The sequence below is a fragment of the Pediculus humanus genome, genomic scaffold (assembly GCF_000006295.1).
Source record: "Pediculus humanus corporis 1103172107481 genomic scaffold, whole genome shotgun sequence".
Taxonomy (NCBI): Eukaryota; Metazoa; Arthropoda; class Insecta; order Psocodea; family Pediculidae; genus Pediculus; species Pediculus humanus.
The window spans coordinates 1,246-19,263 of NW_002987098.1; the positions used below are offsets into that span (position 1 = coordinate 1,246).

Below are 18,018 nucleotides of genomic sequence, written 5' to 3' on the forward strand. Positions count from 1 at the left end.
TACTTAACGATATTATTATTATGTTTTATGTTTTAATTTTTTTAGAATTCGGTTGACATTTTTTTTTTTTTTTTTCAAAAAAATTATTAATGTAAATAATTAATACTCTACTAAAAAAAAAATTGTGAATGTGTTCTTTACAAAAGAGAGAGAGAGAAAATGGCTGGGATCGGGCTGACTATTATTATTATTATTATTACTATTTTTTTTATCTTTTTCAATTTTCCAATCTACAAAAGGTTTTTGATTTTCGCATAAATTGTTTATATTGAAATATGGAGACAAAAAAATTAATTATATAATTAAAAAAATTAATGAAATTGATAAAAAATAATTATAATAATAATAATGATAATGTTATATTTATTAAAAAGAAAATGAAAGAAAGAAAAAGGGGAAAATTTTGTTTATTTTCATTTCAATGAACTTTTATTATAATTGCTTTGCATTTATATAAAATAATTTATTATTATTATTATTATTATTATTATTATTATTACTGTTTTTATTGAAATAATCGGAATTTAATTTATGCGAAATTCAAGAATTTATTTTTCAATTATCGATCACTATTATTATTATTATTATTATTACTACCATTTTTTTATTATTATTATTATTTAAAATAATGGATTTTTCTGTCTTGCTTTTTTTTTTTTTTTCTATTTAATTTTTTAAAGTCTGTATTTTTTTGTGATGTTTAAGTACAAATCAAATCAGTCCTTTTGTAAAAAAAAAAAGAGAAAAAGATAGAGAGAGAGAGAAAGAGAAAGAGAAAGAGAAAAAAAAAAAAACATTAATTTTAGTTATTATTTCATTTTTTTTTTTTTTTTGTATTTAAATTTAAATTTAAATTTAATAAAATTCAGTTGCAACGTTTTAATTTTTCAATAAAATTAATAAATGAATCAATTATTATTATTATAATAAACAATATTAATTTAAAAATAAATAAAAATTTATAAATTTTTGTTTAATTAATTAAATTATGTTTTATAATTTAAATATACCTCAAATATAATAAAACGTTGCAAATAATTAAATAAATAAATAAAAAGAAATTAAGGAAAAGTGCTCGAATTAAAACAAAAAAAAAAAAAACGAAAAAAAATAACCAAAGCATGTATATGATTTTGTAAATAAATAAATAAATAAATAAAAAGTTTATACGGTAAGGAAGCTTAAGGGAAAAAAATACTTTTTTTATTATTATTATTATTAATTTGTATTTTTTCTCTTAAAAAATAAGGAGGAGAGATTTAGCTTCCCTACCTGTTCTTCCTATCCATAAATATATATATATATATTTACCAAGCATAAAATGTATTTTAAAATGATTAGTTTATAAATAAATAAATAAGAAAATACGGCGAAAAAAAAAAAAATGTCCTCAATGTTATTATTATGTACGTGCGTGAGAATTCATGTAAAATCTGTACGTATGTATGTATGTATGTATGTATTGTTGTTGTTGTACGTATGTATGTAAAATAAATGTAAATAATAAATGATGAAAACGAATACAATTTATTTTTAAAAATTATAACTATCGTTTTTTATAGATTTAGTCAACTGATTCTAATAATATTTTTTATAAATGACGTTTAAAAAAAAAAAAAAAAAAAAGTAAAAAAAAAAAAAATTTAAATTCGCAGCTCTAAAAAATCTTTTTATTTTTTTAACAAAAAAATAATAATTGTAAATTTATTATTATTATTATTATGATGTGCATTAATTTTACCCGAAAATGTTACATTATGAAGTTTAACTTGTATATTTATTTTGATTATTATGTATACTTATATATATATATACATATATATAAATATTTAATGGTTTTATTAAAGACACAACCGATTTCCTTTTTGTTTGTTTTAACCCCCCCCCCCTTCCACCCCCCACGTTCCCACTTTATGTAATGTAAATGTAAAAACTTTTTTTTTGTCAAATTTTATTTTTATTTTTATTATTTTTGAAAAATTTAATTTTACATATAATTATAATATTTGGTAATGTATTTTCCTGATATTATTACATTGGAATATTTAATTTTTTTATTTTATTATGATTTACAAAATTATTTGTTGGTTTATTGAAAAAATTTTTGATATAAATCCATTTTATACTATAATCATTTTAAATTTAAATAATTTCAACATTTCAAATTTGACTTATATTTTTTTAATATCAAATTATTATTATTATTAAGAGTATTTAATTATGAATTTAAAAAAAAAAAAATTACATTTGTCGGCTAAATTTATTATTATTAAATGACCACCATTTGTAGGTTTATTTTATTTTATATTCATATATATTTTTACAGTATAGAGTATAAAATGTAATAATAATAATAATGGATTTAAAATTTCTGATATCATTTCATTATTAATTGCAATATTGTATTTATAAATTATGTGAAAAGTTTTTTTTTTTTTTTTTTGTGCACAAAAATGGAATGTTCCGTTATGATCTGGTATATTTTCCCCAAATGTGAAGCATAAAAACTGAAGCGATAAACAATAATGACATCACTAAAACTGGAACTGGACCCCTAAAAAAAAAAACAAATTAATTATTGATTGATGATAGAATATTTTTTTAACTCTAATTAAAAGCGATAATAAAGGGAAATAATTCCCATATGTTCAACAACATTCTTTAACAAATGTATAATATAAATATAAAAATAAACTTACACTTTGATTCCTGGAGAATCATCAGTGTAAAATCGCCACATTCCACCACTGTTAGCACCTGCATTTCTACTTCTGGATGATGCAGTAGATGTAGTGGATTTTCTTTGCCTGATAGAACTTCCAGAAATTGATCTAGGAGCAGTAGCCTTGGCAGGACTTCTTCCAGCAGAGCCTACACTTGTAGAACTAGGAGAAGCTGGCTAAAAAGAAAAAAAATTTAATTCACATAACAATGAATATATAAAAAAAAAAAATTTTTGGGTTAAGTAAACCGTCGTACGTTAATAATAATAATAATTAAAAACTAATGTTAAATACAAAAAAAAAAAACTAATTTAACACAAAAAATGTATAATTAAATTTACCATTTCGAGGATAGTATTTCAAATGATATAGACTGAATGTGTTCAATTGAAGAAATAAATAAATTTATAAAAAAAACATAAATTTAACTCGACCACGTACACAGTCCGTTCACGAACGTCATCAGAACACTTCCAACACATCTTTATCTGAATCAGTGAGACAATATAAAATTTATTTTTTAAAAGTTGGTACGATTTATTTTTTTCGGTGTAAAACAAGTATGACTTCCGACGTAATTGTTGAATAAAGTAAATTTTATGTTTTTCAATTTTCAACAAAATTGTTGCATAAAAATAAGATTTTTTTGTTTTAAAAATTTTAATATTGTGATATAAGTTTTAACTATGGTATTTTACAGCATTATTTAATTTTTGAAATAAAATTTTAATTAGGGTTACGAATTTTATAATCATAGACAACAAAATAGTTTATATTGTAAATATACCATTTTAAAGAAATATTAAATATATATTTTTAAATATCACACTTATTAGGAACTTACTTTAGACTTTATTTTACCTATTTTCCAGCCCCATTTTTTTTTATAACTTATTAGTAACTATTTCTGGTGCATTATTTCGAATTCTGACTCTTGAAAGTTATTAATTTTTTTAAATTTATTATTCTGTAGTACGTTTGGGTCGACATTAATTACTAATATTTATTTTTTTAGATAAGTACTAGTCACGATTCTAAAAATAAATATCAAATGAACTTATCGACAAATGCTTATGATACCGTGATTTGTAGTTATAGATTAATTTGTTATTTTATTTATTCAATTTATTAATGACTCTTCGATTTTGTTGTCATTTGAGAAACATAAAACTTAAAATTTAAAACAAAAAGATAATAATTTTAATTTTTTTTTTTGTGTGTGTATTCAAATTATTACTTTTGTTTATTGTACGAGAATTTGATTTATCGGCAAAATTTGTGTTTTTATTAAAATATAGATATTAATTTCTTATAAATTAATTTTTTGCTGATAAAAAAAAAAAAAAATGGAAGCTATTCCAAGGCTTCCTATGTTAAGTTTTGAACTTCGTAGCAGCACTGAAAAAGTTGATTTTTCAACTAAAATAAAACAGGTTTTCTTCTTTTTTTATAATATACTATTTAAATTTATTTGAGCATTTTTTGTTATTCAGTCAATTTATAATCTTAAAATATTTGTTTCAGTACATAATAAATCATTATAATGAAGATCCAGTTTTGTATGCATCAGCAATCACAAGCATTGATTCATTACGTAAGGAAGCTATCACACCTGGCAAATCCATCAGTAGTTGTTCTACCATGAAACGCTATTATTGTCAACTTCATTTAATGGCTAGTCGATTTCCAATGAAAGAACATGAGCCTGCAGCAGTATCTTTTTCATGGAAATCACTTCATTCTAATTCGAAAATAACTATGAATGATATATCATTAGAAATGGCATCAATTTTATACAATATTGGAGCATTACATTCTCAGTTGGGTGCTTCAGATAACCGAACTTCAGCTGAGGGAATGAAAATGTCTTGCACTCATTTTCAATGTGCAGCTTGGGCTTTTCAACATATCAATGAAGAATATTCTTTAGTTTCAAGAGCAATTGGACTGTCTCCAGTATTAATGTCTTTTTTGTGTCACTTATGTTTGGCCCAAGCTCAGGAATGTATTCTTGAGAAAAGTATTATGGATAACAGAAAGTCAGCAATCACAGCAAAAGTAGGAATTCAAGTTGTGGATTATTATAAGCAAAGTTTGGGTCTTCTCACTGAATGGCCACTTAGTGAAGATTCTCCATCAGAAATCACAAATTTAAAAATTTATAAAAATTGGAACAAATATGTTTTATTTAAAATTGCATACTATGAAAGTATTTCACTTTTATTTCAAGGTCAGCAATCAGAAGACCAACAGAAAATGGGAGAAAGGGTGACATTTTATCAAGCTGCCTTTGGCAAACTTGAAGAAGCTAGAAAATTATATTCTGGAATGGACAACACTGAAAATGTTGTGGAAGCCTTGAATTTTTTACAAGATGTTATCGAAGCCAAAAGAAAAGTTGCTAAAAGTGAAAATGAATTTATTTATCATGAAACTGTACCCAATTTATCTCATTTACCTATTATAAAAGGTGCATCTCTAGTAAAAGGAATACCCTTCAGTATTAACGATCCAGAGGTTTGTGGTCCGGATTTGTTCAGCAGTATTGTTCCGATGCAAGCTCACGAATATGCTTCAATGTATAGTGAAGAAAAAGCTAAATTACTAAGAAAAATAAATGGTTTAATTGAGACCAAAAATGAAGAGCTTGAAACATTTTTATCAATGTTAGATTTAAATGAAATAACTTCAAAACTAGATGGAAACAAACTTCCCCAAGATCTGATCGACAAGTGTGCTGCATTAAGTGCAAGACCAGATACTATTCAAAATCTTACTGATGCTATGGGCAAACTTTCTGATGTTTATCAAGATGTGGGTTCGATGCTAGCAGAAATAAAAGAATTACTTGAAAGAGAAGAAAAACACGAACAAGAATATCAAATGATGTTAGGAAAAAGACCACCCTCTATTGCTGCCACAGATTTAACAAGAGAATCTAAAAAGTACCAAGAAGCTCATGCTAAAGCTTCTGAATCTAATCAAACTCTTCATAAGGCTATGGTTATGCACATTCCTAATTTAAAACTGTTATCCCTTCCTCTGAAGGAGTTAATGAATCATATACCATCAATATCTGAAGGTAAAATAATTTTGTTTTATAATGTTATGTGTGACAAAAGACTCATTAAGTTTACTGAGGAAACTTTTCGAGTTATTTGCCATAATTCAAATAATAATTTTAAATGTTAAGTATTTTGATTTTAAAATTTGCATAAAGAAAAAAAATCTTTATTCGAAATTATTTTGTATGTACTAATTTTTTTTCTAAGTGCATTTCATGTTTTTAAAAATGTTATTTGTATACTTTTTTTTTTTGTAGATCCAGAAGTTGAAGCTATTTCCAAAGAGATGCAACATCTTATGTCGAAAATTGATGAAATGAAAGAACAAAGATTAGTATTAGCAAGTCAGTTAAGAGATTTGGTTTGTGCAGATGACATTACAAGGCAAGTTATTACGTACACAGGAGATAAAATAGAGGAATTATTCGAGGAAGAACTTAAAAAATACAACAAGTATACAAATTTAATTGAAAAAAATTTATCTGCTCAAGAAAATATTTTAAAAGCTTTTAAAGAGACCTATGCTCGTTACGGGTCTACTCGAAAGAATACAGGAGAATCATTCAGAAAAAGAAGTTCAATTATAGCATCTCTCATATCTTCTTATGATGCCTATGAGGATCTTATGGCAAAATCCAGTAAAGGTTTAGAATTTTACAAAAAGTTGGAAATGAATGTTTCAAAATTGTTGCAAAGAGTCAAAGGAACTTGTAAAGTACAAGATGAAGAGAGAGAACAGATGATGAAAACCTACAAAAAGACAGAAACTTCAGTGCCCCAAGAAGAAACTTCTTCGGGTATGAAGCTCAAAGATTATTTAAATATAAAGAAAGAAACTGGCAAACTTTCTCTCGATCATTCTACCACGATCCCTCAAGTAAACCCTTATTTGAACGATCCAAATGTGTCGCAGACGCCTTGGATTCCAGGAATCAGACCAGCTCCCGTGGGTTCTGAAGAAACTGATGCAGCTTTCAAAGGTCTGATCGATTCATTTCACGGTTTTTATCAAAATCAAGAAAAAGACCGCGTATGGAATAATTCATTTTATTCAGCTCCTCAAAATGCTGACCAAAAGTTGAAATATTTTCTACCACCGAGCACTTCTGAAAATACTTATTTAAATTACAATCAAAATCCATCTTTTACATCTAATCAAGATACATATCCGATTTCGTCGTATTCTACCGTTTTACCTAAAGTAGAAGGTCAGGGCATGTACGAGCCAAAAAGTAATTATTACAATGTTCACAGCTCTCCTAATAGATGTTATAATAATCCCAATGAACAACCATGTAGGCCATCCACAGCCACTCCACCTTCCACAAATATAAATCCTTCTGTAATTTCAGAACCTATTATGTTCGGGTCCAATACTAATGAAATTCCTTATTACGATTACCCTAATCAAACTTCTTCTAATACTTACCCTGACCCTCAAAAATCCTGCTTGAATTACAACCAGCAGCCGGAAGCGATTACAAACTACGGATCTCCTCAACAGTTCGAAAGTAAATCTGACACGCCGGGAAATTTTAATTCTACCCTTCCTCAAACTCATCCGCCATTCCCTTCGAATTCCGGTTCCAGTTCTTACAGCATGAATGTTTTGCCACAAAGTCAACCTCAAGGAACTTATAATTCGTTTGTTTCCGAACAGGCCCCTGTATATGGGTCCATGACATGTGACCAAGTCCCCAGTTTCAATAATTCTTATGCAGGAACATATTCGGGAGCATATTCTTCTTTACCCGTTGCAACTGGGGCAAATTATTTTCAGCAAGAACAACTACCGAGTTATGATATTTCACGTAACTATCAAACTCCTGCTAATACTAACAATTATAACAATTCAATGGATGCCCGCGTATCGGAAACATATTCTTCAAATTTGTATAAAGTAAATCCAGCCAACGTCGGTCTCGATTGCCAGCAAAACAATGTTCCAGTTCAATATCAGCCTTATATGGATAATTCATCAGGTGCTATGCAGAATTCATATGGTCCCCAACAAAACTCTCAATTTTTGCAATCTGGTAACGAGAGTGTGTACACAGCTTCTCAAACACCCGCTCAATACGTTATAACAAATTCAGACGTTTATAAAACATCGGATATTCACGAAGGGAATTATCAAGGAACTCAATATTACAATAATCAATATGGAGCATACGGAGTTCAATCGGACAACAATTTTATAAATGGCAATCCTGTAACATACATGCAAGCAGGAGTTGAAAAACAACAAGCAGTCACTACGATGACTTTTACAAATTCAGAAACAAAAAGCTCACCGGTAACAAATTCATCAAATGTTGATTTGTTAGCCGGTTTGGATATTGACGTCAATCAGCTACCTCTCATACCGGAAACTGCGTCCACCACCGATGAAAAGAAAAAAGAATGCCCGGACGTTCAGAATAAAATAAAAACAGAGAGTAAAACTGTTGTGGAACAAACCGAACCGGAGCCTAGTGTAAAATTAAATTTAAAAAAGGATTTAAATCCAAAAGAGAATAATTATATAAAAAAAGAAAATATTATGAATTTTGTTCAAGATGTTGAAAAATATGAAAAATTTGTCGAAGGATTGACGACGAAAACTTTAAATGGTCCAACAAGTTTGGATTTAAAATGGAAAGAAATAAAAGATTTACAGGTAATTATAATTTTTATTATTATTATTATTTTTTTTTTTTTTGTTAAATAATTATTTGACTCATTTTTATTTTTAATTTTTAAGGAAAAAATTAGTCCGCTTCACATAATATCCGTTGCTCGATGTTACCCCATGAAAAATAGATTCTCCGATATTTTACCATATGATGATTCAAGGGTTGAATTACCCTCCACAAAAGATGATTACATAAACGCATCCCGGATGACTGTAAGTTAATTTTTAATCATTTTGCAAATGAAAAAAAAAAAAAAAAAAAAAAAAACTAAATGTAAATATTTTTATTAGGAATTGACAAATTTGAGTCCGAATTTTATTTTAACTCAAGCACCTCTTCCATCCACATACGCGGATTTTTGGACCATGGTGATAGAGCAACAAGTCGAAATAATCGTTTGTTTGTTAAGTGATTTGGAATTAAATGGACATTGTTATTGGCCCGTTGAAAGAGGACAAAAATTAGAAATGGGTAAATTAATAATTTCACTTCAAAGCAGCAATACCCGTTCGAATTGGGTGGAACGTATTTTATCCATTTACACTCACGATACGAAAACAACTCGAGTTGTAATTCATTTGCAATTTACCGCATGGCCAGGAAGGTTCGTTGAAAAAAAAATTCGGATTTGGGAATGCATTTAAAAAAATTTTTTAATCATTCATTCATTCATTTTTTTTTTTTTTTTTTTTTGCTTTTCAGTTCCTTTCCTGAAACGCCGAATCCCTTCATAGTTTTTTCTGAGGAGTGCATCAGCTTTTTCAATCAACAGAGATCAATGGTTCATCCTATTGTTGTCCATTGCACATCCGGCGTGGGTCGAACCGGATTATTTTGTCTTTTGATTGCTTCTATATTAGAGATTCGAGCCGGTAGAGAAATCCCCGATTTGTCTTTTTTGGCGGGTAAAATGTGTCATTTTAGAAAAAATTGTCTTCGGGATAGAGAACATCTTAAATTTGCTTATAAATCAGTATTACACTATTGTCAAAATTTATTAATGAAACGTTAGTGTCGTATTCGTAAAACTTTTATTTTTATTCAAAATTATTTATTTTGAATAATAATTATTAATCGTATTTTTTTTCTTTTTTTTTTTTTAGATGGAATATCAAAAAATCGTTTTAATCAAGATGAATGTAAGAAAAATGAAGTTGTATTAAATAAAACGCGGAATACTCCGGAAAATTTTCCAAAAGTTTCCGAAGGAAATAATGATTCTGTTGACCAAAATAATTTTTCTGAAAAAGGCAAGATTTTTTTTGTAGATTTTAAATTCAAATTCAAATTCAAAATTTTTGATTTTCCTATTTTTTTTTTTCTTCTTACTATAGATATAAAAGAAAATAATTCCGATCGTGTAAATGATGCAAGTGAAGTTAATGCATCCAATTCGTCATCAACTGGTAAAACTTCTCCATCCAATCCCGATAATGTTTTCAATTTGGATTTGAGTAATTTATCATTAAAAGAAAAAAGTACTAATAAAAGAATGAATAAAGGTTTTGATAAAGAAACAAACAATCCAAGTTCAGATGATCCTTTAAGTTTATTAGACCCCCTATGGACAATGAAAAAAGAAAAATAAAATAATTTTGTAATAAAAAAACTTTTTATTTGAAAGCTTATAAATAAATGATTAATGCTTTTTTTTAGTTGTAAGTATGTCAAATATTTGTTATTTAGAATAAAGTTAATAATAATAATAATAATAATAATAATAATAATAATAATAATAATAATAATATAATTTTTTTTTTTTTTTTTTGCTATACAAATATAATTTATAAATTTTATTGTAATATTACTGAGAATGTTTGATGTCTTTGTTATTCCGATTATTTGTGCATTTTATTTAATAGTTATTTATGATTGATTCCATTTATTTTAATTTTATTATATTTCATTTGTTAATGAAAATGTAGATTTTTCAATTTAATCACACTTATTAATTTATTGCACATTATAATCAAAAAAATATTATGTTGAATAAATTAAATACAATAATTCAGAGAGTAAGATAACTATTTAATATTAAAATAAGAAAAAAATTATTTATTTTGCTTATTTATAATTATTTTTGTTGAAAAAGAAAAATACTCTCTCTCCGATAATAAAATGTAAAATAATATTTATTTACTTTAAATGTTCATAGAATACATTGTATGTATATATAATTTTTTTTAATAATTTTCTAGCAGTAATTACACATTTGTTTTATTTGCGAGAGTATTAATTAATAGCAAACATCTTAATAAAATATTTAAAAAAAAAAAAAAAACAATTAAAATAATTGTAATTCATTTGTTTTATTAACATCCTTTTGTAAATCATTTCAATTAAGTATTTTGACAATGTGACACAAAACTTTCTTTTTTTTTTTAATAAAACCACAAAAAACCTATGTCAAATTGTGTTATCGGTACCTAACCTCACGAATACTTAAAAAATTAAACAACAAGCGATTAATATAATCTTTTATTAATTAATAAACTATTAACAAAAAACTAACAATTCCAACAAGTACTTTTTTTGTTTTTAATTATAGTTACATAAACGAAATGTAGATGTCTCTCGTTTCGCATAAGAAAAAAATTTCATGACAGGTGCTGCCACTATGAGAATTTTAAATAGATGGTTTTTAAAATTCAAATTCAATGTTTTTTTTTGTCAACTTAAATTATAAAAAAAAGTCTTTTACAGTTTTGACTATTGCTTTGCTCGACTTTGAATTTGTTTCAATTTAATAATGTTGTCATTCATTATTTGCATTGTTATGTTAAAAGAATAATTTTTTTTTTTTTTTTTTTTAAATTTTAATAATAAAAATGTTTCAAAGTTTATTTATAAATCCTCCGATTTTAATTCTAATATGTAGATGATGTTCATTTGATTCGTTATATTAAAAAAAAAGTCAAAAAGTTTTAAAAAAAAAAAAATAATGATGATAAGTTAAATGTAAAGAGCATAAAATAATGTGAATAATTTTGATTTTTATTTATTTATTTATTTATTGTTCAGTAATAATAATAATAATAATACATTGAGTTTTAGTACAAAATATAAATTTGTGATAATTGTTAAAGTGAAATAATAATAGAATATATAGAAATAAAAATAATAATAAAAAAAAAAGTAAAATGGCGGAAGATGTTAAAGTGAAAAATGATAAGCGGTGTTTTTTAGATAGAAACGGGTGCATAACGTTAAAAAATATATTAATATCATTTAATGCTCCTATAAATGAAGAACATGCTTGGGCTTTGTGTTATCAGTGTTCAAAATGTTTTAAAAATTCAATTCGAAACGAAAGAGAAACATGTTTATTAGTTTCGGAGTTGGATCATGTTTTACTTCACAGAGATGGTCAGGTACATTCAAATACGATATTCGCAAGGGGAGGAACTCAAGGTCAGTAGTTTATACTACTAAACACACTCCTTACAAAAAAAAAATTATCTATCTCTCTCTCTCTCTCATTTTATTACAATAATAATAATATTAATAATAATAATGATGACAACAGTAGAGAATTAATTCAATAATGTCAGTACATATATATATTTTTTTAATTAATTAATATTATCTAAATAAATTACTCGTATGAAGCCTAAGGCCTAAGTCTTAAGAAAAAAATCATTATTATTATTATTATTATTAATGATATACATATATATTGTTATTAAAATTAATCATTAACAATTTAATTTTTTATATATTAAAAATCCTTCATTGACAAAACATTAACAATTAATTTATTTATAAAAAAAAAAAAATTAAATTATTTAACGTTATCATTTTAGGTAAATGAACTTTATTATTATTATTATTAATAATATTTTCGTCATTTGTTTGTTATTATTATTATTATTATTTATTACAGTAAACTTGTTTATTGAAAAAAATTTTATTAAAAGAAAGCTGTTAAAAATAATAATAATAATTTATTTTATTCGTGCAAATTTTTCTTTTTTTTTTTTTTTTTTTGCACAAATTTCTAATCAAAATATTTTCATAATAATAATAATGATGATGATAATAATGATAACATGAATTTATTTATCAAGTTTAAAATATGATATATTGTTTTATATATAGAAAAGGTTGTTTTGGATTGGTTAAATCAAAAAAAAAAAAAAAAAATTTATAATTTATTGATTTATCATGTGAAGGCTAAGAGAAATTTTCTTTCTCTCTCTCTTTGTTTTTTTTTTTTTTTAAATTTGCCCTCATTTTTTTTTTTTTTTGCAATAACCTTTGAACCTCTGAAAGTTTTTTTTTTTCACTTACCTTCGTTTCTCTCGAGTATACAAGTATGTATTTTGTAAAACAGGCCCTTTTCTTTTTTTTTTTTTTTTTTAAATTTAAATGAAAGTATTTATGTACATATATATATTTTATTATATGTGTTATGTATTAATATATGTAACATGATGAGTGTTTAAGGTCGATTAATTTCTATTAACTGACAAATGTCGAACTTTCACAAGTTTTTTTTTTTTTTTAAGGTTTTATGCCAATGACATTAATTATATTTATTTAATATATGAAAGGGTTGATGTCTGTTGGTGGTGGTGGTGGTGGTGATGGTGTTGAATTTATCATCCCCATCATTGAAAATTTCAATGGAAAATGTTATTTCGTTCGGAAATTTTTCCTCAATATAACAAAATAAAAATTATTAAACTTATTTAGGAGTTGTCTTTATGTTACATAATTACGTCATCAATATTATTATTATTATCATTTCGATGATTATTTAATACTCGAGATTTTTCTACTCTACATTTTTTTAAAAATAAAATAAACCGCAAAAAAAAATTATTAACTTTAGATATTGTTGTTATTGTTATCCCATTAAAAAAAATAAAAATTTATTAAACAATCGAAATGAAAATTGTTGTTAATTTTCTGTCAGTGCCATTATTTATAACAAAAAAAAAAAAAAAAAAAAAAAAAAATGGCAAAACATAAAAACCAAATCGTGTGGGATTCATTTTAAATGTTTTTTTTTTTTATAAAAAATTCATTCACAATTCATTTAGTATTATTATTATTATTTAGCTTTATCATTTTTTTTATTTCGTAACATTTATTATTTATAATAAATGTTTAACAATTATTATTATTATTATTATTATTATTATTATTATTATTATTATTATTATTATTATTATTATTATTGTATTCTTTTTTGGATTTTTTTTTTTTTTTAGAATCAAATAATTACGTAATAATTTTTATTTTATTTCATACAAATCCGAATTGGAAAAATTTTAAAATTTTTTCGCGTTTAATTTTAATATGGCGTACATAATTTAATAATAATATTATTTATTATCATTTAAAACATTTTTGTTTAAACAAAATGGTTTGTTATTTTCACCTTGAATATTGAACTTTTGAAATTTAAAAAAAAAAAATAATAATAATAATTAATTACACTATTCTAATTATATAATAATAATTTGTAACTCACGAAATTTTCTCTCAATAATAATTATCACCGCCGCCATGTTTGATTGATTAATTATTTATTAGATAGATTACAATTTCATACTAATTCATACTAATGATCTCCTTTTTAACTCTACGTTAGTTACTAACGTTTTATATTTCCTATGTTTTAAAAATATAATTGATAATATTTATTATTTAATATTTTATTTATATATATTTACGATAAAATGAAATAATGATAATTTAATAACTGACGTAATAAAATGTTCAATAATGATATTACAATTTACCACATATATTTTGAACCTTGTTTTGTTTTTATTATTATTATTATTATTATTTTAATAACAAATGTATATTATGTGTAATTAAAAAAAAATATACGTATTTGATTTGTTTCAGATTCATCTCGCGTTCCTATGACATCCGAAACTAAGGTAAATTTTTATTTATTTATTTTTTCTTCCTTAAAAATTATTATTATTAATATTATTATTATTATTATTGACACACACATTGATTGGGAATTGTATACATATAACAGGTTTTAAACTAATCATCATTATCTTCATTTATTCTTTCTCAAAAAAAAAAAAAAAAAAATGAGAAAAATGTTTTATTTATTTAATTAGGTTGTGTTGATTGCGAACCTGATTTTTTTTTTTTCCAGGATTACTTTTAATCTATTTGGCTTGAGAAAATTTATTAATTAGGTTTTTTTTTTTTTATTTACCCCAAGTCTTACAAAAATAAACGTTTAAACGATTAAAATCTAAGGTTTGTGGTTGGGGTGGGAATAGGGGGAGGTTTTTGTAGAATTTAAAAAAAAAATGCCGGAATTAACTGTCATGGCGGCTTTTCAGCTTTATTAATTTTTCTTTCTTTATCCAAATGGATTTTCCCACAGATGATTTTTTTTAAAAAAAATTTCTTTGTTGTAATTCGTGCCGATTACGGTTGATTTACACACAAAAAAATTTTATGGGATTTCTAGGTATTTAAATTAATAATTTAAAGTATTTGCAATTTAATTTTTATTTATTTATTTATTTAACTATACAATAGAAATATAATAAAATAAATTAATTTCCTCCGATTAAAATATTTTTTTTTTTTACATCATTTATATTATTAACCGGGATTTCAATCGAACGGATGTTGTTGTTGTTGTTTGTTGGATTTAATAGTTTTACATAATAAATACATGTTGTTTATGTTTTTGAAAACATACATGAAGCAAAAAAAAAAAATTCCAATTAATTAAAGTTAATTGTACGTGATAAACAAAATTAAAACCGTTTTTTTTTGTATTTTAAATTTTAAAAAAAATTGCGCGCCAAATTTTTTAGCGTCCACGTATTAATTTAATTTTTAAAAAAATAATAATAATAATAATTTTTTTTATTTGCTTTCTCCCCGCGTTAATAAATTATCATTATCATTGTTTTTTTTTTTTGTAAATAAAATATTTTTGATTTTCTCGCGGTGAATGTTATTGTGTTTTATAAATAATAATAATAATAATAATGATTAGGTTTAAAAATTAAAATTTCTCCCCCCCTTTAATTCGCACGTAGTCACTAATAAAAAAAAAAAAAAAAACCCCAGAGTAAAGGTCAACCAAAAAAAAAAAAAAAAAAAAAAAAGTCGGTCATTTTTTATTTGATAATAAATTTTAGGCGCGATTATTTTACCGGGTTCATATATTTTTTTTTTTTTTTCAAATATTTCTTATCACTTTTAATTTTTTATTTATTTATTTGAAAATAATAATAATAATAATTTATTAACAATAATTTTTTTTTATATTCGTTACAAAATATAAAAATATAAATACGAAAGAAAAAAAAAAAAATTAAAAGTGTTGTGTTTTTAATCATGTATTTAAATAATTAAAACGTGAAAAACAACAACAACAACAACAACAACAACATGATAATAACCAATTTATTTAAGAACAAAAAATTTGTTGTTGTTTTAACGGTGTTTGTATGAGAATGAACATGAATGTTGCAGAAAACGTTTGAATTGTTGAACCTGACACTATAATAAAAAGAATTTAACGCATTTTTTTTTTTTTTTCACCCTTTGGCAATCGGTCACGAAGAATGAAGCCGTATCTAAGCAACTACCTAAAAGTAGTAGGAGGATGAGGGGGGAAAGGGGAGGTGGGGGAAGGAGATTTACTCACTTGGTCAGATCAAACAGCTGATCTATAATCTTAATCCGTATATCCTTTGGCGTTGTTTACATTTTTCATTTGTTTATCCCGTTTTTTTTTTCCAGTTATAATATGAAATGAGGTCATTGGGTTTATTGTGTGTCGAATTATTATTATTATTATTATTAATAATTACATACATGTTGAAAATTATTATTCGTTACGCATATTACGCACATATCGATGACGTCGTAAGTAGAGAGAGAATTAGAAAAAAAAATGTATATTTTTTTTAAAAGGTTGAAAGTTCATAATAATGCTATTGTTTATAAAATGAATAATTATTTAATTTATCAATATGGCGTGTGTGCGTACATTTAAGGTTCGAATATGCCGGTGATTAATAATAATAATAATAATGAAATTTTAATAATTGCTTGTTAAAGAATTTTTTTCCCCTTCTTCTTGTATGATTCGGGTTTTTTTTTTTTTGTTCTCAAACAGAAGAAGAAAATTTGAAAAACATTTAAAAAAAAAAAAAAAAAAATTTATTTATTTGTGTATTAAAAAGAAAGTAAAACAAAAAATAATAATAATAATAAAAGACTACCAAATTACCGTTATTTGGAAAAACTACATCACAGAAGTCGTTAGGATGTAGGTTGGCAAAGTGATCTACCAATGAATAACGTTTACTGCAAAAAAAAAAAAAAAATAAAAATAAATAATAATAATGATAATAATAATAAAAAATAACGGCAAGGTTCATTGATTAGTATAGAAATAATTAGTTTTATCATCATTATTATTATCATATTTTTAGTGTGAATTTTAATGTGATTTTAAAAAAAAAAATTATTGGATGAAATTTTCAAAATACTTATCAGTCAGGTTTGATTAACATATTTTCAAACCGCGAACCGTTCAAATTTTAATAAAAAAAAAAAAAATTTTTTTATTTAATGTATTTTTTATAAACAACAACAACAACAACAAACCTCAAAAATGACCACATGAATTAATTTAATGGAAAAAAAAAAAAATTTATTATTATTATTATTACCGTTTAATAATATACCGTTTTTAAGTACTTATTTATTTATTTATAAATAAATAAATAAATAAATTTATTTGTTGATAATTTAATTTGTTGAATTTGAAAATGTTATGGCGGATGTAAGTAATCCATGTGACGATTTGTAAAAAAAATTTTTTGAGAAAAAATATATGTATCGTTTGTTCGTACAAAGGTCAAAGGTTTCAAATGTTTATTATTATTATTATTATTATTTATAATTTTCACTATGCAGAATAAAATATTTTTTTATTAAAGTTTTCGGTTTTTTGTAGTTTTAACAAATTTTTATGTTGTGTAATTTTTTTTTTAAACTGGGAAATGGAAAAAAAATTCACGTACAAATTTTTTTTTTTAAATACAATTTTGTTATTATTCAAAATGATCGCCTTTTTTTTTTTTTTTAATTTTTTCTCGAAAGATAATAATAGATTTTAATTTTTTTCCTATTGTATTTCGGGCCCGGCACACAACAACAAGGAAACGAACGTGGGTTTATTCTTTTTTTTTCTTTTTTCGTATTTAATAGTAGATAAAAAGAAAAAAAAATGGCGTTTTTTTTTTATTTAATCTGTCCCACATACAACAACAACAAGAAAGCAAAAAAAAGAAAAATTATTCAACCTCGATAAAATATTTAGAAGGACGAACACGTCATTTGATTGCATTAAATTTGCATTGGCCACAATTATTATAACATCCCCGCAATTTTATTATTATTATTATTATTATTTAAAAAAAGTAAATTGTAAAAGGTAAAGGGTAAAAGGTAAAAGGTAAAAGGAAAGACAAAAAATTGGAATTTTTATTTATTATGAAAAGATGAACCGGAAATAGTTAAGAAGCGAGTAGTCGCTCT

At 24.2% G+C, this 18,018-nt stretch overlaps 3 protein-coding genes across 3 annotated transcripts in view; 2 read left to right on the plus strand and 1 right to left on the minus strand.

Moving 5' to 3' along the window:
• Positions 1–2,466: 2,466 nt before the first annotated feature.
• On the minus strand, positions 2,467–3,205 carry Phum_PHUM135860 (protein transport protein Sec61 subunit beta, putative; the record flags this gene model as incomplete). Its single annotated transcript, XM_002424499.1, has 3 exons — positions 2,467–2,554; positions 2,700–2,899; positions 3,182–3,205. 3 exons carry the CDS (start codon positions 3,203–3,205, stop codon positions 2,467–2,469), a joined length of 312 nt encoding a protein of 103 aa, XP_002424544.1.
• Positions 3,206–4,069: 864 nt separating this feature from the next.
• On the plus strand, positions 4,070–10,051 carry Phum_PHUM135870 (uncharacterized protein; the record flags this gene model as incomplete). Its single annotated transcript, XM_002424500.1, has 7 exons — positions 4,070–4,156; positions 4,248–5,805; positions 6,046–8,447; positions 8,532–8,675; positions 8,754–9,067; positions 9,166–9,470; positions 9,567–10,051. The coding sequence occupies 7 exons, from the start codon at positions 4,070–4,072 to the stop codon at positions 10,049–10,051; spliced, it is 5,295 nt and encodes a 1,764-aa protein (XP_002424545.1).
• A 1,757-nt stretch (positions 10,052–11,808) lies between these two features.
• The window catches only part of Phum_PHUM135880 (spire, putative), a gene marked incomplete at both ends in the record, with an annotated part of 17,063 nt that continues 10,853 nt past the window's right edge, over positions 11,809–18,018 (plus strand). Inside the window, one exon of the mRNA XM_002424501.1 lies at positions 11,809–11,874. Within this exon, the coding sequence (XP_002424546.1) occupies positions 11,809–11,874 (66 nt within the window). The remainder of the gene's footprint in view (positions 11,875–18,018) is intronic.